General features: G+C 42.4%; 1 protein-coding gene across 4 annotated transcripts in view; it reads left to right on the forward strand.

Moving 5' to 3' along the window:
- suco (SUN domain containing ossification factor) overlaps positions 1 to 23,158 on the forward strand; it is a 41,641-nt gene that overhangs the window by 12,064 nt on the left and 6,419 nt on the right. For 2 of the 4 annotated variants that reach the window (XM_069699148.1, XM_069699151.1), the window contains exons 2-18: positions 5,785 to 5,899; positions 7,048 to 7,149; positions 7,521 to 7,855; positions 8,762 to 8,902; positions 9,236 to 9,422; positions 10,224 to 10,335; positions 10,882 to 11,009; positions 11,296 to 11,363; positions 12,147 to 12,254; positions 14,605 to 14,710; positions 16,470 to 16,490; positions 16,792 to 16,847; positions 17,942 to 18,033; positions 18,392 to 18,457; positions 19,575 to 19,658; positions 21,465 to 21,549; positions 21,726 to 23,096. In XM_069699148.1, the coding sequence (XP_069555249.1) occupies positions 5,785 to 5,899; positions 7,048 to 7,149; positions 7,521 to 7,855; positions 8,762 to 8,902; positions 9,236 to 9,422; positions 10,224 to 10,335; positions 10,882 to 11,009; positions 11,296 to 11,363; positions 12,147 to 12,254; positions 14,605 to 14,710; positions 16,470 to 16,490; positions 16,792 to 16,847; positions 17,942 to 18,033; positions 18,392 to 18,457; positions 19,575 to 19,658; positions 21,465 to 21,549; positions 21,726 to 23,096 (3,177 nt within the window). The remainder of the gene's footprint in view (positions 1 to 5,784; positions 5,900 to 7,047; positions 7,150 to 7,520; positions 7,856 to 8,761; positions 8,903 to 9,235; positions 9,423 to 10,223; positions 10,336 to 10,881; positions 11,010 to 11,295; positions 11,364 to 12,146; positions 12,255 to 14,604; positions 14,711 to 16,469; positions 16,491 to 16,791; positions 16,848 to 17,941; positions 18,034 to 18,391; positions 18,458 to 19,574; positions 19,659 to 21,464; positions 21,550 to 21,725; positions 23,097 to 23,158) is intronic. The other 2 variants (XM_069699149.1, XM_069699150.1) reach the window with 2 other exon arrangements.

Here is a 23,158-nt window from a genome sequence, read left to right on the forward strand (position 1 = left end):
GAGTAACAAGCTGTTCTGAGATTTAGAGCAAAGGAGGGAAAGGCAGCAACTTATCTGCTGTGGCTCATGTTATACACTGCATGTGCTGCAGTGTCATGCTGGGTCACAGCATGATGAGTTTGTGTGAGAGGGCACGATGACAACTCTCTTGTAGTTTTTGATGTGGTTTGAGTCAGGATGTCCAAGCATTGTTTGGCTCGCTGTTGGCAGATTAATCAGTCCTCAACCTGTTGGCTCTGGGGTCCTGTCTCCTCTGTGTCAACCAAGGACGTTAGTATAGTTCAGTGGTGTTTATTTGGTAGCGCTGTATCGCGTCCTTTGATTCTGAATGGTCCTAAAGCCAACAGGAAATATCAGGGGATTTGGTTGCTCGGAACCAGCACAGACTGTGTATTAGACACAGACAGTGTAATAGGACATGCAGCCCGTGTGTTTATGGGCATCTGTCCAACGGTGATAACACTTATAGGCGTAGGACTAAATAACTGAGCCATTTGTAGCTTTTAGAGGGAAATGCAAAAGACAGAAAGACTTCTTGCAAATCCCCAGGTGCCTCTGAAGTGGGACAGGAAGCAGGGATAGAGGCAGAATGAGGAAGAAGATATTTTCAGACTGCTGAGTCATTAGTCTTGCCTCAGGCTCCTCCTTCGTTAGCTTTAACCCATCACTGGTATGTAACGTGCATGGCACACTTAAAAAACTTTTTTTTCCTGTGCTTTCTGTAATTCTCTCCATTTTTGAGTCGTGCACTCTTCGCTCCTACAGTTGCATAATTATTTTAATTAAACAGTCGGTCACTGTTCACTCCCCAAAGCAGATCTCCTTAGCTCGACTCCTTACATTTTTTGTTTTGTTTTTGCCCCCTTCTTTCATCAGCTCTCCTTTATCTACCTTCTGAAAGGAATGTCAACACTCAGGTCTTTCCATTCATTCCTGGAGATAATGCTGAAGAGGTCCAAACAGAGCCTCATGTTGTCTCACATTTTGTCCCGATCTTACATGTTGCTCAGTGAGAACAGGGCATTTGCGGTCTTGAATTGCTCCACATATTTTAATCTTTGTATTTTATAATCTATCATGTGTGTAGAGCTTTGTGACTTGGCAAATTACAGTTAAATATTAGCTCAATGAGTCACACTGCAGAAATCTGTCATTTTTGTCATCAGGAAGTTTATACAGCACAGTTTACTTAGTGACGTGTTCAACTAGACCTGCGCTGTGGTATGTGATCTGTTTGTCGCCAATATCTATTTACACAAGTGCTCTCTTATCTGAGTGATTAAAGGCACGTTTGGAAGAAGACAAAAAAAGCCAAGCTTCAGAAATGGATCAATAATTCAATGATTGAAGACACTTTTGATTATTGTATGTTAATAACAGTAACTGTGAACATACATTTGGAGATGAGATTGTAGTAAATTATTTGCATGATTACGTGAATGTTGATCTGAAACTAAACTGTGAAACTATTCAAGGAAACGGCTACCATTTGTTTCAAAAAGCATGGAGCGACTAAACGGCCTCGATATAATAAAATATCTCCACTTGGCCAAATATTCAGAGCGTACCAGACCTTTAGAAAATTGTGAGTCAATTCTGCGGCTTTGTGTCATCCTGTGTGAAAAGGCCAGCAGTTATGTTCTGAAAGCCTCGAGTAAACAGATCACGTAAACAGTCAAGCCATCCAAGGACAACACTAATAATGCTGTAAACACCTTACAGCTGCCGAGTTATGACCATCAAGTTATACATTCTAGCACCACGTTGGTTCTTGTGAGGAACGGATGCAGTTCAAACTCAAAAATCAACTCACAATTATCGAGTAACTCGGTTAGGGTACAAATAAATCGTTTTTTTTTAAATTTATTTTTTATTATGGGATGGTGATATGCACGCCTATTATTTTGACAGACGCTGCTCCTGTAGCCGCACTTACAATTGGTTCATACTGAGAATCGATATAAGATATACATAAAGCATTAACTTTAATATTTATTACCATTTTCACAACTCTCCGTTTTACTGTATTATTTGTGTTTTCCCGGGCTATCTCTGTAATGCTTCAAGTTCCAACTCTATTCTTGAATCTTCTATCTTGTGACCGTCTGTTTGTTTTAGGATGAACTCACTTCACATGTGCGGGCAGGCAAAGCTATGAATCATTTTTGGATACGTCAGGTCAGGTTTTACAAGGTGCATGAGGTTGAAGCAATTGAAAGCGAGGCGAGAGGTGTGTTTGCTGTTGTCAAATAAATGTTTTCACGTATTTTTACACAATCTTTTCACTGCTGTTTAGTGCTGTTGTCCTTTTTCCTTGATGTTTGTGCAATAAGCTTATGTATTTGATATTGTAGGCAGTTATTACCCTTTGGTGTGTTGTCTTGCATGATTTTGCCTGTGAAAAGAAAGTGGTAGATCTGACATGACTCAACATGTAATATGATTATTTTTTTTCTTTTCTTATATCAGCCTGTGATTGTCAAGACTCCGTTCATGACTCAGTATTTTCACTTAAACATTTGACTTTACATTTTTTGTTTCAATTTGAGGTAAAAAAAGACAGAAGAAAAAGACAGCAAAACAGAACCATAAATCATCTTTGTTGCATCTACCAGAGGTTTCAGGTTGTGGTCATTAAAAGCTGATAGTCTGTTGCATAACCGCATGACATCGTGTGTCTATGTGGTACACGTCTTCCCTGTACCATCCATGCTTGTTTGAAGGGTTAAGAGTTGGGGGGGGGGGCAATTTAGCTTGAAGCTATGGATCCAAGTTTAGCCAGGAACCTACATTAGCCCCTGGCTATTAGGTTTCCGTCACTGGCTTTGTGGCTCCTTTTAGACCTTTTGGAAAAAGCATGTATTATGAGGTGTTAACGTATGTAGGAACCATGCATGTAGTTCATCAGCAGGCATCCAAAACGACAACGGTAAATATCACAGTTTGATGTCAGAGTCAGCTGTCCCTCAGAATTTAGGAGCACAGACTTCTTCCTACACGCAGAATATTTTGAACCTATGTTCAACATTCAGACAGGAATGAATCCATCCATCATAGAGGAGGCAAATATATGAATAAGTTGGGTTGTTTTTTTCTGCAACACTGCCAGACAATATGGTGTATTGAGTCGAGGCTCATGAAGTCTTATTTGGTAAATGGCATGTCAACCTTATTAGACGTAGCCTCAATATTGGAATTAACACTTTATCATCTTGGGTCCTGATTTGTTCATAAATCTGATGGCATTTTCATCGCAGCTTTTAAAAGATCCTCTTACAGTGTCGGATGCTCTTGTCATATTTTATTTCATCATCCAATCCCCTCAAATGTTAATGAACAGAATACAGAAGTAGAGGCTGTCTGAGTGACGGGACGCTGCATTGCACAGATGGTTGTCTCTGTGGGTATGTGGGCTCCCTGCTCATCTCCCTCCTCCTGATTGCCGGGCTGACAGGGTGCTAACATGAATGTCCATGTGCCTCGCTCCTTCCTGACATTGATATTTGATCACTGAAGAGGAACAGTTCCAGTTTGAGAATCACATGGTGTCTTGCGTGCTGTGCAGTGTCTTTGTGTCTTTGGATCTGATTGTAATTGCCATTGTTATTGCCTGTGGTCTCCCAAAATAGAAGCAGCGTAAAGCTATTACACAGATCTTTGATCTACTGAAACACTGATTAAGTAATTTCATGTTTTTGAGTGTCCAGTTGTGTTTGCCTGGCTAAGGGCCGGTGTGTGAAGAGTTCTCATTTGATTTGTTTGAGCTCCAAAGTTGTCTGCTGACTGACTTATAACGCAGGTATAGTTTGTAATTCTTCACTTCATTTCGACTCCACTGAACCAACTGAGAAACAGCTGTCCTTCTCTCTCCTGTGTCACTGTCTTGGTCTGCTCTGTTTCTTTACCAGTCCTTTACTTGTAGTGGGACTCGTTAAAGGCACCGTGATACATTAGTATCACAATATGATATAACCATGTCACTTTAGTCACAATATAATGTTATTGTGATTTTCAACATTTAACATTATACTGAGTATTGTAATAAATGTTGTGATTTATTACTTTTCGTCAACTCCTCATCATGTCCCCAAAGAGAAACTTTTGTCGCCATTGATTTTTATCTAATCTTAAAAAAAAGTATCCAATCAGTTCATCTGACTTAAATCATTTTTATTGCATTAAAATGTGATTGTCAAACAGTCAGACTTCCCATATCCCATAGACTTTTATATCATGTTGCAGCGACCTGACAAATTTATTTGTTTTGTCAAATATTCATTGGCATCTGAATATTGATACAACATTGCCACACAAAATATCATGCCACTATGCTGTAACTATATTTCCTCCCACCTCTACCTGCTTTGTCTGATAAGCTAGCTCTGTTTTTTATTTTTTATTTTATCTAAATCTTTATATCCTTATTTACCCTCTTTTATTCAATCTGTGCTACTATTGAGACATCCATCCATTATCGACCCGCTTTATCCTGAACAGGGTCATGGGGGGCTGGAGTCTATCCCAGCTCACTTTGGACGAAGGCAGGGTACAACCTGGACAGGTCGCCAGTCCATCACAGGGCCAACACGTAGAGACAGACGGAAACAAAGGCCATTCACGCTCTCATTCACACCTAAAGGACAAACATTTCTAGAACCACCAATTAACCTGAGATGCATGTTTTTGGATGATGGGAGGAAGCCGGAGTACCTGGAGAGAACCCACGCAGGCACAAGGAGAACATGCAAACTCCGAACAGAAAGGCCCAGAATATAACCCGGAACCTTTCCGCTGTGAGTTGTCAACGCTAACCACTGTGCCGCCCCTATTCAAACATACATATGATTAAAAGTACATTTTTTTCCCAAGGAAAGTAAACTCAACTCAATATTAACATGCATATTAAAGCAGTAGTCCTCATGTTTTTACAGTCTCCCAGTTGTCTGGGAGAGATATTGTGGGTTAATTTGTGCTCCAGGCCCAGTTGGTCTTGAGCACGCTGCAGTTAAAGAGCAGCTATATTTTTGTACATTATGGGAACCTTTGGAAGTATTTTAATACAATTGAGAGGATGGGCAACTAAGCACTGAATATACATGATATGAAATATGGAGGCTGAAAGGAAACTCAGATTGGACCGTGTTTACTTTGACTTGGATTTGGTTAAAGAACTGCAGCGATATCTCGAGTCCTGCTTTTGACCACAAAAGTGTAGAACTGGAGAGAGAAAACGGGAGGGGGTTGAGAAGATTGAATCAAAGAATGCAGTTTGCCTCGAGCAGCTTGTAAGAAATCCCATAAGGAGGGGAATGTTGTTTGCGCTGATTATTTACTCATAGTTTATTCACTCTCAGCCATTTTCTTGCACTCTGCCTCTCCTTGTCAACTTAATTTACGCTCTTTCCTTTGGTTTTAGCTCTCCCTGTGCCTCTCATGCGTTTGCTCATGCACTTACAGCCCTCTTTGCCCTCCTACAATCAATGCTTTCATTGCCTGTGTCCAATGAGCTCGTGTCAGTGGCCCTCCCCGGAGGAAAGGAGCTGCACTTACTGTGGAGGATGTGATGTAGTACAGCCTAAGGCACCCGTTACTTATAGCATATCGTTGTACTGTTGATGCTCAATTGTTCATCTTTGTTTTCCGTCCTTGACACAATGTAGAACTAGTTGGAGGGTTTATGTTTTGTGAAACTTCTTTGTACAGTAACTTGTCTTGATGTCCCTTTTTGTATGAAGATGATAATTATAGCGTTGCTAACAAATTGCTCCCCTGTGTGTGTTTCAGGTACCCCAATCAACATGTGTATTGTTCAGAGCAGAGCTTGTCTGGCCCAGGTCAGTCTGCCCAGGACAAAGACCCTGACAGCCACGAGCCGGAACACGACTCCACGCAAAACCAGGTGTGTTCAAGTTTGGCACCTGCAGCATTTCTTTTAATGAGCATCTGAACACCGGTGTTGGATTAATTATACAATCCTAGAAAACACTAACTTCATAATATCTAAAAAATTCCAACCACAGACCCTAAAAATTATTTTCTAACTGCCATGGTCACAACAAAAAAAAGTTTAAATATTCAGTGTGGTTAACATTGCTGGCTCAGCTGTGGGGTGAAGGCCAGTATTATTAGACCCACCTTGAAAACTATGAGTTAGCAGAACACCAGTAGGGTAGCGGTGGGAGGTCAGTCATGCACTTGTGACCCACTAACCCCTGGTGAAAAGTAGGAGGCTTAGAGAGAGAAGGCGTACCCAGAAAGAAGTGGAAGCGAATGGTCCCGGAGGTCCTGGATTATGGAGGCCAGCCTGTGGATGGTGGGAGGAGGAGGGTGTTACGCAAGTGTTTGGTACTCCTGTCAAGGTAGGAGGTATTGACGAGGAAAACAACATATCGGTTATTTCACCTCATCGCTCTCACTTTACCGCTGATAATCTTGTCGAGGAGCCCTCACAAAGAGAGAAAATGATGTTCAGTACAATAAGATTAGAGCCACTTCTTAGAAAGCAGCCCAGTTACACGTTGTCCGGAACATAGGCCTCTTTGAAGAATGAGTCTTACAGGTTGAGGTGATTTAGGTTAGGACCTGCCCTGTGGGGTTCAAGCTCAGGCTCTACAGGGCTAGATATTAGATACCCTCTGTTCTTATGAAGGGGCTCTCCAAGTCATGTCTTTGTGTTTACGTGTGGATGAGTATCAGAATGAATGATAATTTGGGGGAAGTGAGTGTGTTTTGGTATGCGTTTGTTAGCCGAGAAGAAGGAAATCATTGTTTAAGGTCCAACAACTAACAGGCCTGCCCGGGCAGTTGAGCAGGCCTGGCAGTCTGTCACCAGCCTTATAACACTGCCGTTGTCCTTCAACAAAAGGCTTTTTCAAACACTGACATGTAAAGACCTTTTGCATCTGACATTTTTACATAGAAATGCATAAAACTAAACATGCACATCTATTAATAATGCCTTGCAAAGAATTTAAATTGTTTAATTGTTGTGCTCCCACGGTTGTTTATTGACATATTTCTTACACTGTAACTGTTTTGTTTCTTTAGGTGGTGGAAGAATGGACGACACACACATCATACGATATGGGACTAGAGACAGAAAGAGCAGCGCTAGAGAAGCTAACAAAAAACAGCATACACAACGAACAGGTAACAACATACATTTATCAACTGACAGATTTACAGAATATGGCTGTGAAGTAGTGACAAAATTAAAATTGCAATATACTGAATGTTAAGTCAGGTTTCTGCTTTGTGCAAAAAAAGAGGAATATCACAAAATAAAATGGCATGTGAAAGACAGAGAAACTGAGGCAGAGGGCAGTGCATTTTAATTAGCTGGTATATATTTTTTCTTTATCAAAAGCCTGAGCAATTATATAGGATGACTGTCCACTATGATGCCACTAAATAAATGGGGCAATAGAAACTGGGAAGGAAGGAGGGAAATGATGAATCATGTTGGTCTCCATCAGGAGATGAGACACTTGTGTGAGTGCTTTTGTGTTTTCTCTCTCCAGACTGTGAATCCACAGGAAGCTGAGGTGGAGGACACAAAGCCAGACCCAGAGTCCGGTTCTGTACCTGTTACCCCTGAGCCAGAATCCACCCCAGACCCCCAGGCTTACTTGGTACCGCAGACTCACTCCCAGGACCATGACCAGGAAGCCCCTGCGTCCCACACTCCAGAAGCAGTTCCAGCACAGGGCCAAGTGTCCACAGAAGCCCCAGCCCTACCAGAGACCTCCAGTGATACCCATGCTGCACATCCCAGCCTGGACTCAACCCCAGACGCATCCCAAGATGAAGCTGAAAACACACCTACCTCACAGAGTGCTGGCCCGACCCACACAGGGTAAGCTCCCATTCCAGAGACCTGGTTTCTGGCCTTAGAAGTTGGCTCTAACCACAGAGAATTCATATTGGGGGAATGAAATGATTATCCTAGATGGCTAACACATATACTGCATGTTCCTCTTATAATGGTTAAAGCCAAGTTCAGCCCAGACCAGGTGTAGTAAGAAAGTGTTCCACTGTTGCCACCATCATGTCAGACATTGCACGTTTTCGTTGATATTTTTGTTGGTAAACCTTTGTTCCCCTCAGTTGTCTGTTTTATTTCAATTATTTTGTTTTCTAATTTAATCATGAAATGACTGATCACAAACTGAAAGAGAAGCTCCAAGGAGAGTTGACATCCTGGACATTTTAAAGTCACCTTTCATGGAGGAGGTCAGCAGGCTTTGGGAAGTTAAAGTGACACTTTTCTCTGATGGATTTTGTCTAATGGAAGTGCATGAAAAATCGTGGAGAGTCACCTGTGTGGACGTGGAACTGTGACTATTAATAGCCTAAATATCTTCTGGCTTGATCCTTCAAGAAGAATATGTTCACCCCCCGGCACCTTTTGTATTCAGCGACTTTCTCAAAGTTCTCCAGGACATTTCAGTCAACGTCTCAAGATGAGCGCGATCACCTGCCCTGCCAGAGGGCAACCTCTCCATCCCTTTGTCCACCTCGCTCGCACGCTCTCTCTCTCTCTCTCTCTCTCTCTCTCTCTCTCTCTCTCTCTCTCTCTTTCTCTGCCCCTCTCTCTCTCTCTCTCTCTCTCTCTCTCTTTCTCTCCTCTGTGTCGTTTATCTCCTCTTCCTTGTCCCCATCCCTTCTTCCCTCCCACCCCACCCCCCTGTCTCCGTCCTCCCCCCCTCTCCCTCTCAGTGTAGGGAGGTGTGGTAAACGCCATGTCCTTTCTTTCCCTCAGTGCAGTGTGGGTTGCCAGTGCAGGAGATGAACTCCCAGTAGACAGCTTTGTCTTTGCTGAGCACTCTGATGCACAGTGCGGGGTCATTCCCCCCGAACTGGCAATCTGTGAAAACTCCCCTTTTGGCAGCCCTCTCCTCAGGTGAGTTTCTAACCACCAGAGGCCAAAACAAAGCACAGAGACAGGTAATCAAGGTACAAGATGCACCTCTCTGCTGTGCGCAACCGTTGACCGCTGGCCTTGCTCTCCACTCACTTCTGCTTTGTTTTATTTTTAAATTTCCTTTTCCATTGGTTTGCCTGCTCCAACCAAGGACTGTTAGAACTGTCAAATAAACGGAATATTTGTCTTTTTTGCATCATCAAATGGCAATCATTACTGCGCACTTATTTGTTTTCTTCACTCTTTTTTATTCTTCTCCCTCCCCTCTATCTCTTCCCTGTCCACCTCATTGGCCCCATGTCTGTGACGTAGAGTGGATGAGGCTGTCGTAGAGGACCAGCGCTCGGACCAGAGCCACAATTCTGGTCCCGAAGCAGAAGTGCAGTCCACTCCAGCCCCAGTGGACCAGGAACAACAACAGCAGCGGCAGGAGCTGGAAGATGGGCTGTCAGATTTGGACTTGGAGGGCAACGCGTCCGACCACCACCAGGAACAGCAGGTCAGCAGCTGTGCAGGATCCCACGTATCTCTCACATGTTTCAGTGGTTTAAAAAACAAATAAATGCAGCAGACATAATGCAGCATGAAAAACGTATGGGAGAATAAAAGTATGATCAGTGGTCTAAGGATGCTGTGGGTCAACTGTTCAGTCCATTTTTCCAGAGAGACGTCAAAACGTCCTCACACCTGATGGGTAGCTGGTCACGAATGTTGTAAATATGAATTGTTCACATCCGTTCTAGCAGAGGGTCGCTTTAAAATGTTTAAAATACTGAGTCAGCTTGCCTTCAGTCATGGTTGAAGGATAATGAAGGAGGAGGGGAGTGCTTATTTTCAGGGGGGATTGTGTTCATTGTGAATGTGTACATTTATTTTGCTGATTTGGATCGGACAGCTAATCTGCACGAGGCTGGTGTTGACTCTTATCTGGCTGTTGGCGTGTTTACATAAGAGTCCCTCTGAGTTGGTGCATTTCTTTCTGATCTCGTGAGGTCCAAAGGAGTGATTACGTAATCCATCAAAACATTATTTACAACTCAGTGCATCTCAATGTTTTAGTCGCCACGGGCTGGCTGACTACCATGAACTGTGGATGGGAGTGTCTTTATTCTTCCCCCAAACACTATGCTTGCATGTTATTAGTGACAGGGTTGACAAGTTAGTCAGTCATATTTACTGCAGCAATAGAAGATTAGATACAATCTGTTCTCCTGCATGTTAAGATGTAGGCAGATTAGGAAGGTGACTGTAGTTTTGATATACAGATTTTGACGTGCGTGCGTGTGTGTGTTTGTTTCAGACAGGGGATGCCAGTGTTGCCAAGGAGAATGATCCCTCTGTGCCCAGCAAAGAGGACATCCCCACCTTCGATGAATGGAAGAAGCAAGTCATGGAGGTGGAGAAGGAGAAAAGTACGTGTATGCATTATTAATACACACCTTTACATACATGTGGATTAAGGGAAGCGGAGACATCTCATCAACAACTGAAGGCAATTTTCCATTAAGTTGTAAGCCTGGGTGCAGAGGCTTGCTTCGAGGCGTTTGGTGTCACAAAGCAGGAAACATAAAGCCATAAAGACAGCTTGATGATGTTAATCGGACGCTGTGACTCGCGCTCAGCCGCAGTATGCAGCACTGCTTCTGTTGACAAACGAGGCCTCACATGTCAGTTTTAATCTCCATCTCATCTTTTTGCTGCTTTGTCCTTCTTTCTACTAGTTTTTGTGCTTTTTGTCTCTTCCTCTGTGATTTCTTTCCTAATGCTCTATTCCTGTCTATCGCTCTCTTCATCTCCCTCTCGCTTCTCTCTTTGTCTAGCTGTACACGCATGTGCAGTGTTCAGCCGAGCGCGTGTGTTGATGCGTTGCGTAACCTCTTTACTTGTTCCTTTCAGGCAACTCTCTTTTTTTCCCCCAGTGTCTGTAATGGGCCTAATGTATTACTCCGTCTGTCCAGGTCAGTCTCTTCATACATCAACCAGCGGCAGCCCGCATCCAGTGAAGAAGGTCCAGAAAAGTTTCAAGAATAACTATGCTTCGGTGGAGTGTGGTGCCAAGATACTTTCTGCCAACAATGAGGCGAAGGTGAAACACACATCCCCCCAGCCTCCTGTATCCTACACACAAAACACACATGTACTCACAAGGATACACGTGTCATGCTGTCATATTGCATTAGCAGAGTGATGCAACCTGAGCTTACATGTAAGCTCAGCATTAAAGCTAAACCTCAGGCAGATGTTTGGTCACATGTGAGACATGTGTTTGCTGCTTTTGGCTGGTAAATCTATAAGGAAATACATTAAATTAAAGATGTGATGATGATGATGATGATGAATGCCTTTTTACCATTCACTCTATCTTTTTTCAGAGCACGTCAGCTATTCTCATGGAGAATATGGACCTGTACATGTTAAATCCATGCAGCAACAAAATCTGGTAGGTGCACCAAGACACACTGGAAGGGGTGAAAAAAAAAAAATCTATTCACTCAAGTATCTGTACTCTTTGTTTTCTGATTTTTAAATTGATATGCTAATTTCTGAATTTATATTTATTTTATGTTAGCCTGTGAGCAAAAGCAGAGAGCTGTTAGTTTGTTTAAACAGCAGGTGAAAGTCGCCAGTTTCCCACTCAGATTGAATCTTTATATTTAACAACGATGCTGACTGTCAATGGTTTAACTTTCCACTAACAGATAACTGTTTATGTCCGACCGTGTATTGACCAGAAGCGGCAACAATATCAAGACTTTCAGCCTGAGACCGGCTGTGTGCTTCAAAATAAAAGCATCAGTGGTTCTGCTTTGATTCAATTACATTTTTGCAGTGCTTTATTTACCTCCATGGAAAATGTCATTAGAATTTCTTAATGACCGATTTTTCATAAGCATGGCTTTAAGGCAGAGCCAAAGACTTCATAGCAATGTCTCTGCTGAGATAACGCTCATAAAGACCGAAATATGATGTGCGCTCTTTTTTTTAAATATTATTTAACTTTTCCAATAGTCTGGTGTTAAAAAAGTTTTACAAATAATGTATTAAAACATGTGGAATCTCAATACTTGTAGAATCACCCAAGTATTGAGATTGCATTGAATCAGGAGATAAGCATATCGTCTCAGCTGTACACACTATCAGTATAAAGTTTGTTAGTAACAGAGCCTGACTGTAGGTACAAAAGTCCGTCTTTCATATACGTTTCATGTTTACCTTTCTGCAGGTTTGTGATAGAGCTTTGTGAACCTATTCAAGTCAAGCAGTTGGACATAGCGAACTTTGAGCTCTTTTCATCTACACCTAAAGATTTTCTAGTTTCCATCAGCGACAGGTAAAACTCTTTGTTCCTTGCAGGTACATGGTCCCTCATGGCCTGGCATATGTTTCAAACTACACTGAAATCAGCATGTTCTCACAGGCAGTATGGTGGACAAACACAGAGCCCTGCATTAGGATTAATATATACAGTGGGTACGGAAAGTATTCAGACCCCTTTAAATTTTTCACTCTTTGTTTCATTGCAGCCATTTGCTAAAATCAAAAAAGTTCATTTTATTTCTCATTAATGTACAACCAGCACCCCATCTTGACAGAAAAAAAACAGAAATGTAGAAATTTGTGCAAATGTATTAAAAAAGAAAAACTGAAATATCACATGGTCATAAGTATTCAGACCCTTTGCTCAGTATTGAGTAGAAGCACCCTTTTGAGCTAGTACAGCCATGAGTCTTCTTGGGAATGATGCAACAAGCTTTTCACACCTGGATTTGGGGATCCTCTGCCATTCTTCCTTGCAGATCCTCTCCAGGTCCGTCAGGTTGGATGGTGAACGTTGGTGGACAGCCATTTTCAGGTCTCTCCAGAGATGCTCAATTGGGTTTAGGTCAGGGCTCTGGCTGGGCCAGTCAAGAATGGTCACAGAGTTGTTCCGAAGACACTCCTTTGTTATTTTAGCTGTGTGCTCAGGGTCATTGTCTTGTTGGACGGTGAACCTTCGGCCCAGTCTGAGGTCCAGAGCACTCTGGAAGAGGTTTTCTTCCAGGATATCTCTGTACTTGGCCGCATTCATCTTTCCTTCAGTTGCAACCAGTCGTCCTGTCCCTGCAGCTGAAAAACACCCCCATAGCATGATGCTGCCACCACCATGTTTCACTGTTGGGATTGTATTGGGCAGGTGATGAGCAGTGCCTGGTTTTCTCCACACATACTGCTTAGAATTAACCCCAAAAAGTTCCATCTTGGTCTCATCAGACCAGAGAATCTTATTTCTCATAGTCTGGGAGTCCTTCATGTGTTTTTTGGCAAACTCTATGCGGGCTTCCATATGTCTTGCACTGAGGAGGGGCTTCCGTCGTGCCACTCTGCCATAAAGCCCCGACTGGTGGAGGGCTGCAGTGATAGTTGACTTTGTGGAACTTTCTCCCATCTCCCTACTGCATCTCTGGAGCTCAGCCACAGTGATCTTTGGGTTCTTCTTTACCTCTCTCACCAAGGCTCTTCTCCCACGATTGCTCAGTTTGGCTGGACGGCCAGGTTTAGGAAGAGTTCTGGTCGTCCCAAACTTCTTCCATTTAAGGATTATGGAGGCCACTGTGCTCTTAGGAACCTTGAGTGCTGCAGAAATTATTTTGTAACCTTGGCCAGATCTGTGCCTTGCCACAATTCTGTCTCTGAGCTCCTTGGACAGTTCCTTCGACCTCATGATTCTCATTTGCTCTGACATGCACTGTGAGCTGTAAGGTCTTATATAGACAGGTGTGTGCCTTTCCTAATCAAGTCCAATCAGTTTAATTAAACACAGCTGGACTCCAATGAAGGAGTAGAACCATCTCAAGGAGGATCAGAAGAAATGGACAGCATGTGAGTTAAATATGAGTGTCACAGCAAAGGGTCTGAATACTTATGACCATGTGATATTTCAGTTTTTCTTTTTTAATAAATTTGCACAAATTTCTACATTTCTGTTTTTTTCTGTCAAGATGGGGTGCTGAGTGTACATTAATGAGAAATAAAATGAACTTTTTTGATTTTAGCAAATGGCTGCAATGAAACAAAGAGTGAAAAATTTAAAGGGGTCTAAATACTTTCTGTACCCACTGTAATTAAAGAACTGTAAAATAGGGCTTAAAATCTTTCCAGGGAGCCAAGAAAGGAATAAGAATAGGTTATCAAATTCAGCATGTATGTCTGAGCTAGAATTTAGGCTGCATTGGTGTTTTATGTTTAATTTAAAGCACTTGCACAAATTTTAAAATGCACCTACAAGTAACTTTTCCTTAGGTATATAAATAATAAATATAAACATTTTTAAGAAAATTATCTCTCATTGTCATTCTTGAAATCATCATTTGGCACATTCACATCCTCTTGTACAGCACAATATCATTTAATTCCAGTCCTCCAAAATCACTTTTTTCCTGTTGTAATATCACTCCTAACTTTACTGCAGTCACAGCTGGAGTTTCCTTTGTTGAGAATTTAATCTTCTGGATATATTTCTAGCTTCATCTTTTTCCACAACTCATAAATTGCATCCATCTGTTGACATGGAATGACAGACCTTCAGTTATTATGAATACAGTGACATTTACAGTCATGCTGTGAGAACATGCCAAAGAATGTTTACATCATCCATGACGCTCACATACATGCTTCTTACTTTTCCCTTGCTCTGTTTCCAGATATCCTACCAACAAGTGGGTGAAGCTGGGTACTTTCCATGCCCGGGATGAGCGGATAGTCCAGAGTTTCCCACTGGATGAACAGCTTTATGCTAAATATGTGAAGGTACTCCCGTTTTCTTGCTGCTAGGACAGTATTATATCACAAGGACACATTGTTACAGCTTTTAGACAAAAATATACATACAAAGACACATTCACACGCATACATTAAACCTATGTTTTAATCTCTGGGAACTGTTTTATGACTTCATGGTGGGTTAGCCATGTCATCAGGGCTGCTTGTAACCCCTCCCTTGAATTAATGAAGAATGGTGACTTGTAGGGTGTGACAGAGTTTCACTTGTTAGACTTGAAGGGCAGATACACATTAGGACTAGGTTGATTATATGTAAGATTTGAGTGTCACAAGCTGCGTTGCACTAAATAAACAGACAAGCAATCCTAAGGCTTTAGTGCAGCAACTGTCACATATAAATGAAAGTCTGTTACATTCACACCTATCACCGGCAGCCAAATCTCCCTGTATTTTATCTGGTGTCTAGTGAGACATTCCCACCCTGGCTGGGTGAATGCATACCGAGTATGCTGTTTGGGCAGAACATGAGCACTGGGGATTTACTAACTAACCTCCAGTTTAGCCCTATGCTAACTTTAAAAGATATAAAATTGAATTGTGCGGCTCTGCTAGACTTTCCAAATGTTATCAAACTGACTGGATCAAATTCTGTTATTTTGTGGGGGTTGTGACGCTCATAACACTTATCCACTGGTTTAGTTTAGTAGTAACATTAAGGCTACGGTGGGCATTAGCAGGTGTTGACAGTGTTTTTTTATTGCTCTGACTGGCAGGAGAGACAAAAGTTCCACACTGCAGGTTTAAAAGTAGTGCGTTGGGCCCTCAGTGAGGCTTTTATTTTATAATCCAGTTTACCGAGTTACAGTTTTGTATTCATCCCTCTTGTTAAGCTCTCCCACCTCTGACTCTGACCGCAGAGTTTAGTCATTGCTGCCTGAAATTCTGCATCCATCATTTCACCCAAATGGGTGTCCTTTTAGTTTAAGCTGTGGCATAAATTAACCCGTCAAGTTGGTCACTGATGGACATCCTTTTCCTTTGTGGGCACACACAAAGCCTCCCTGCGGCTAAAATCACTGTTATATATTCAGTGTGTGCTCCACTCAGACTGACTGAATTATGTGTTGGGTTTCCCGTCTTTTTAAGTTTCAGTTATTGTTAAACCAATTCATGAGTTTTCACACAAATTCACACAAGGAATGTTAGTGTCCATGATACATGACTGGGCTGTCATTATTTAAATGTGTGTGGATGTAATAAAGGTTGAAACTGTCTCTCCACTCACTCTTCTACCCTGGATGCTTCTCACTAAATATTCTCTGTGCAGACTTGTTCAGCAGTTGATTAATGCTTAGATAATTATCCTTTTTATGTGAAGAGTGTGGGTGTTAGGTGTGGGAGCTTACTGTGATTAATGTGCTCTATTCTGAGACCATTGTGTTTTTATTACATAAACCGTCTAGAAGGCTTTCAGGATGATCTGCTTGGATCACTACTCAGATTCAAGCATCTCAAAGCTGTTATGTCTTCTCCTGATGTTTTAATACCTGTCCTGAACTCGTCCATCTGTTTGTCTTGCTCGTGCGTCTTCCTGCCTGTTAGAATCATCTCTGTAGTATCTTTCCTGTTCACTGTTTACAGAAGAGTGATCTGTATGTCTTATATGAGAGCTGAACTGTATGCAGATTCTTGACTTGCTTGTAGCTTGAATCAGTCCTTACTGATTTCTTTTTCTTGTTTTATTTCTCTCTCCTTCTGTCCCTCTCTTGTCTTCCTCTTGCATCAGATGTTCATCAAGTACATAAAGGTTAGCACTCTTCTCTCTCTGTCAGAGGTTATGATGTGCTTAAAAAAACACTCTTGTAATGGTCATACACTGTAGAGGGTGAGCTTTAGCAGAGCATCATGTTTATATGCATGTGAAAAATATTAAACGAGTAGAAAATACGCACAAACTGTATTGTCAAAGCTTGGCGCTTTTAGAGTTTACTTGGTGGATTATGGGTTTCTGAAGTGGGCATATATACTTTATATGTTTGGGACTGACACTATTGTTTATTTGTAGATGATGTTTTCAGATATTTATAGTTTGTCTGTTTTCACTGCAGGTTGAGCTCCTCTCTCATTTTGGATCCGAACATTTCTGTCCCCTCAGTCTCATCAGGTAAGACAGTCATCCAAATTCATATTGAATCATACAAACTTTTAGCTCTTTTAAATTTTAAAATCACATTATATGTTGATTTCAACAGCCACTGTGGGAAATTGAAATTTTCCCCAAAGGTCCAACTCTTGCTTGAACTCATTGGAGTAATGAAAATAGTGAAATAGGTGTCGTTTGGTACATTTGACCTTGTTTAGAACCTTTTAAAGTTACTAGCCTTTATTTCTTCAGGGCAACTGAACTTCAAACCACCCGCTGCTTCATTTCAGCCAAGATTAACAAACCAGTTGACTTTGATTTTACGCTGGTGGAAATGTTGATTTATTTTCCAGAATCTTTGCTCCAGTGTTGCAGTTCAAGCTGCTCTACTGTATTTCTTAGAATTCTGCTCAGTCTAGAAAAGTTAGTCAAGCTTGCTGTTAAATTGTGCAAGAAGTCTTGTTCTGTGTCTTGTGTGTGTCAGTCTCACATTCTTGACTTTCTCAGTGGTAATTTGCTAATAACAATAACTAATGTGCGTTCTCTTAAACAGTAGTCACAGCCATCCAATAAACTGCATTACATAAAGTAGAAGTCAGAATTTGATTTTGATCTTTTTGCATTTATAGTGCACCTCAAAAGACAGGACTTCCTCGTGCTTTCTGAGGCCCAGACTAATTGTTTTCTTTTCAGGCACACTTGTACATACATGTTCGTCCTTAAGGTCATCAGGTCCATGTTCTGCTGCTGGTTAAAGTGGCTGTAAAACCCTCCAGCACTTTTTTTTTTACAAGGAGGTGGGCAAAGATTGTCTGCAGTAAAGAACTTAACTGAACCATGAAAACAATGGAGGAATATGGAGAACTTTAACGGTCGATTTAACCGAGACAGGATTTTTACATTTAGACACTTTTGAGTCCAGGAATAAACAACACGGTATTTAATCTACTTAAATTGTCCTTATGTTTTTCTCACAATGTGTTTTGAACAGCTTTTTTTGTAGAGCTACGTTCCCCATCAAAACATTGCTCTGCCTCTACTGTGTGGTAATTTCAACCTTTAACCTTTTTCTGTAGTCTGTGTTGTGTAACACAGTGTGTGTGTTTTCTGTGCAGGGTGTTTGGTACCAGCATGGTGGAGGAGTATGAGGAGATAGCAGATTCCCAGTACCCCTCAGAGAGGCTCGAGTACTTGGATGAAGACTATGGTAAGAGGTTGATATGCGGTCTAAGTTTTTTTGTTTGTTTGTTTTGTTTTTTCGGTGCCAATGTATGTTTTTTATTTAACCAACAGAATAATGCATCTATTAGTATGAATATTAAAAATTTGCCTCACTCTGCTAAACAAATGACCCAGAAAAGTACTGAAGCTACATTCTTGCTCTTCAAATGAGTTACCAAATACCATGAGCCAGAGTGGACTATTGACATCCACTGGGCTTTTGCAGCAGTTTCCTATATTAGTTACCTGTGTTTTCAGTTGAAATGTAAGATGTAATTTGAACTTACTTTGTAAGTAGAGGTATGTAATTATCCAAATGTAACCTGCTATGTGTTTCTCTTCAGACTATCCTCCCGGCTACCAACCATCAGAGGACAAGGCATCTAAAAACCTGCTTGGTTCAGCAACCAGTATGTATACACACACACACACACACACGTACACACACACACACACACACACACACACACACACACACACACACACACACACACACACACACACACACACACACACACACACACACACACACACACACACACACACACACACACACACACAGCGACTTTATAAAAGGAAAAAATGACAGCAAATTTGCAAGAATGAAAAAAACCAACGTAGTTTGCATGATTATTTTAGGACCATTGAAGAACGGATAGTTAAGAAAACGTTTATACAGCTCTAGAAGGGCTATTTTGACATGGACAAGTTGTGAATACTCCACCGTGCTATGGCAGCGTGCAGCAGCAGTGTACACACTTTGACTTCCAACTAGACCGATGTTTGCCTATTACTGATGTATTGGTATTAGCAACTGTTTGACAACCACATTTGAGGCATCGATGAAAAGAATGCTACTATCGGCCTCAAAAATCCAGTACGTATTAATGTTAACTGCTGTATTCTGGTGGCTCCCATACTGTCATACTATTTCTATCCAAAAGAAGAAAGCATAGTTTTCCAGGTAGAAGGAGATTCATGGAGTTGTTGGTGGTGCAACCCAAGCAAACACCACTAGCTACTTTGGGCTCCGATATAGACTCATTCCGATGGTGGCAGACTTGACGGTTTCCTTTTTTAACCACTTGGTATCACACATAAACACAGGTTGCAGTTTTGGGCTTTCAAATATTTTGCTGCTCCACTTTTAGATTTTTCTCAAACCACACACACATGCACAAATACACTGGTGCCTGTTTGTCTCCTGAATGAGCAAAGGGAAGACTGGTGCTTCCCACAAACACACGGTACACACACATCTTCATGGCTGTAACCATAAAACCATTAAGAACAACAGACGGTTGTGTCCTTAGTCAAGCAGACTACTCGAAGGAGGAGAGAACGAGGTGGGAAAGCCTGGAGGAAAAGCTGCAAAAGAAAATTCATGACAGAAAACTAATCAGAGGGGGAAAAAGAAAAAGAAATGGCAACACTTGTGGTTTCTTTGTTAGGCCTCAAGCTGCTGTCTGTCAGAAACCTCATGTCTTTCAAAATACATGTATTGTGTGTGTGTTCCTTTAATTTCAGATGCCATCCTCAACATGGTAAACAACATTGCTGCTAATGTGCTCGGTGGGAAGCCAGAGCTGGAAGGTGGAGCAGAAACAGGAGGTACTCACCCCTCAAACACAGCTCCCGCTTTTAAATGTTCAGAGCTACTGTATCTCACCTTCATCAGGGTGTTTGAAGCTGTTACCTGTTTCATTTTATACAATTAAACGATCTGTCATGTGTTCAATCAATTACCAAAGATACCAAATGTACAAAAACAAAAGTCTGACAAATGATTACAAATGTAGTCTCCAGAGATATCAAGTTGTTCGGATTTATAAGCTCAGTTCTGCTTGAAGAGACAAGCTTCCTGTTTGCTTCCTAAGAGGAAGCTTTGGTTTCCAGTTTCGTATCAACTTTTTACATGGATGAGTCTTTTAAGAAAATGTTGTTTCCCTCAACAGATCACAGCCAACTCCTTCTGATTTCCTGTTTCTGATGTCTTTCTTTTTTTTTCCCCCTTTTGACACTCTGAAGCTAAAATATACATGTTATGGAACTGTAGGTTGTAGGAGAAACTGATCTACCTACCATAACTTCTATGAGTGAACTGAACTTGTAAAAGTACTGCAGTCTAGCAAGCTACTTACAAGGCTGTAGCTTTCAGAGATGCTTGGTAACAGTAACTGGCTTCATTTTAGTCAAAGTAATAACGTCATGTTGACTCAGCCTCTCTACGCATTCTCTTTTGTTAGAAGATTGAGGCCCTGACCAAAACTCCTCTTCTTTCTCTTTCAGCAAAGACACCTTATCTCAAGGCAATATGAAGTAGAACTGGTTATCCATATAAAGCAATCAATTATTTGCAGATCAGTGGCAGCTTTCACTGAAATTGTTTAGGATGAGTCATCCATCCTGTTTTGATGCTATAACATACTTGTTATTAAGAGCACTGGGGATTCGCTCTTTCCTAAAAACAAGGAGCATAAAATCTTTTTTCATTAATCTATTTTTATACCCATTTTGTTTTTGTGCATTAAAAGAAGTCCATTCTTCTTCTCCTTCCGTCTGCTCATACTCACACTGTTGGGCTGCCTTTCTTTCCCTCCTTCTCTCCGTCTCTAACCACCGGCCTGTCGGTCTGTCCACATATTGTTTAGATTAAGTTCTTCGAAAACTGGGTCACTTTATTCCCCTCTCAAAAGTGCAAGCACATGCATAGCCTGAAGGTCCATGTGTGTATGTGCTGGGAGAAGCCTGATGTTTATTTGGCTGTTGGCAAGAGGTCTCCTGCAGGGTTTTAGCAGAACTTTGGCTATCAGTGTTTTACTTCTTGGCAGAGAGCTTGGCTAAATACGGACTGAGGGGGCCTGTGATGCTCATAGTTCTGTTCACCCCACAGAGAGCTGCATCAAAAACACTCTCTTACTCACATTTTCTCCAGTGGGAGCCAATGAAAGAAACAAAATCTGATTTAACCTACTTCTGTTTTTATACTTATATTTCTTTTTAGATTCCCGTGTCTCCCCTTAAACTAATAACAAGATCCATTTGGAAAGGTGAACTTTGTAAAAACAAAAACAAAAACTTTATTTGTATGGATGTCCAAGAATTCAGGTTTCCATTTATTGCTGCCGGAGCAACTCAACAAAGTTTCTCTCCTGCTGCTAGCGCTCTTCAGTTACAGTTCTGATTTCCATTCACACCCTAGCAGTAAGAGAGACTGTAGAGCAGTACGAACTGGACCAGACTGGTTCACTGTATTCCTCCCTTTCTGAAAAATGGGCGTACCACTCACACAGAATTGGTAGGATAAAAGGACCCTGCTAAGCTATGTGGTTCTGTGCTATCTTAAAACAGTGTCTGGGTGTTATCCATGTCCTGTTATGACTGTTTTAAATTGTTGTGCATTTGTTCAACTCTCAGGAAACACAACAGGAGGGGTGAACGAGAAAAAGGGAAGCACAGACGTTACAGCGAAGCCAGCTGAAGCACCTCGTGACTCTGCTGTGTAAGAACATTCAAAGACAAACTATTATCAATGTAAAATGAGTTATGTATCACATAAGTATAAGTCAAGTAAGGATACAATTAAGTTGGTGTTTTAATTTGCATTACTTATTTTTCGTAACCCAACAAAAAACCCAAAATAATGTTTCTAAATTTGTCACTCTGTCCCTGCCTCAGACTGGAGCCTGTAAAGCCAGAACAGCCAGCAGCCGAGGAGGACTCCAATGTCTCCAGTGACTCTTCCACACCTTCCCCGTCATCATCCCATGAGGACAGACAGATAGTCACTCTGGTAGAGGAAGAGGATGAAGAGGACGATGAAGAGCCCAGACAGTCGACCGTCACTCTGATGGAGGAGGAGGGAGAGGAGGAAGACGAGAAGAGGGAGGAGGAGACGAGGAAGGAGGCAGACAGGAACCAGTGGGACAGCCAGACGTACTGTCCTTTCTCCTCCTTCTCCTCCTTGTCTCTGTCCTGCATGGCCACGCTGCCCGAGCTGCTCCACCGCTGGTGCTCCGCCCGGCTGGCCAAGGAGAGGCTGCGCAGCCTCAAGAGGAAGCAGCTCGGCACTCAAACACAGACTCACCCTGATGGGAGCACCCTTGTCCTCACACACCCCCCTCCACCGCTCCCTGCTCCTTCCCCAACGCCTCCACAAGAAGCTCTTCCCCTCACAGAAACAGCTCCAGAGCCCGAGGTGCCCGTGAAGGGCAAAAATGAGGGCAAACCTCCAGGTGAGGTTCACACCGCTGACACACATCTCACACACACACCTGCTGCACACACTCCAGAGATCAACATCCTCCTCGAGCCGAGCAGAACCTCCACCATCCCCTCTCACAGTTTCTCAGACATCCACAGCTCCCTGACACAGCCCACCCCCACCCATGAGGAGAAGCTGTTACCTCCAGTCAAAGACGAAGCTCTGGACACTGTCCTCACTCCACCCCTCCAAGCCGTCTCCATCCCAGAGACGCAGCAGGCCAGCAGCGCCACCCCTACCCTGTCAGTCAGCTCTCCCCCACAGTCGCTGTCCTCTGCCTCTCCCGGTGTTGTTGTTTCTCCTGTCAAGGAACAGCCAGTTCAGCCTCTCCCCACTGCATCAAGGCCCGAAGACCTTATCCCCCCTCCCACTGAACTGCCGACACCTTTCCCACCAACTGACACCCACACGGATGCGGTTAAGTCCGGTGCAGACAGCGGGGACTCACAGAGACAAAACGTTCCACTGATCATCGGGGAGCAGGGGGAGTCTCTGTCTCAGACAGGAGAGCCCCACCGGGTGGACGACACAGTGGAAGAGGACCTGTTGAGTGCTAACGGGAACGACAACGTCCACCGGACAGCGACGGACTTCTACGCGGAGCTGCAGAACTCGGGAGATTATAACGGCGGAGCAGTGAACGGGAACGGCCTGTTGTCAAACGGAGGAGCGGTTCACGGGTCTAGCCAGAAAGAGAGTGTCTTCATGAGGCTGAACAACCGGATCAAAGCTCTGGAGATGAACATGAGTCTGTCCAGCAGATACCTGGAGGAGCTGAGCCAGAGGTGAAGCTGCTGAATCTTAAATTTAAATAGTAGTAAAAAAGCATAACATTCAACTTCAAATC

The sequence above is a fragment of the Brachyistius frenatus genome, unplaced genomic scaffold (assembly GCF_029030835.1).
Source record: "Brachyistius frenatus isolate BFR_SWC_R1_liver_20210118 unplaced genomic scaffold, ASM2903083v1 Contig_29, whole genome shotgun sequence".
NCBI lineage: Eukaryota > Metazoa > Chordata > Actinopteri > Embiotocidae > Brachyistius > Brachyistius frenatus.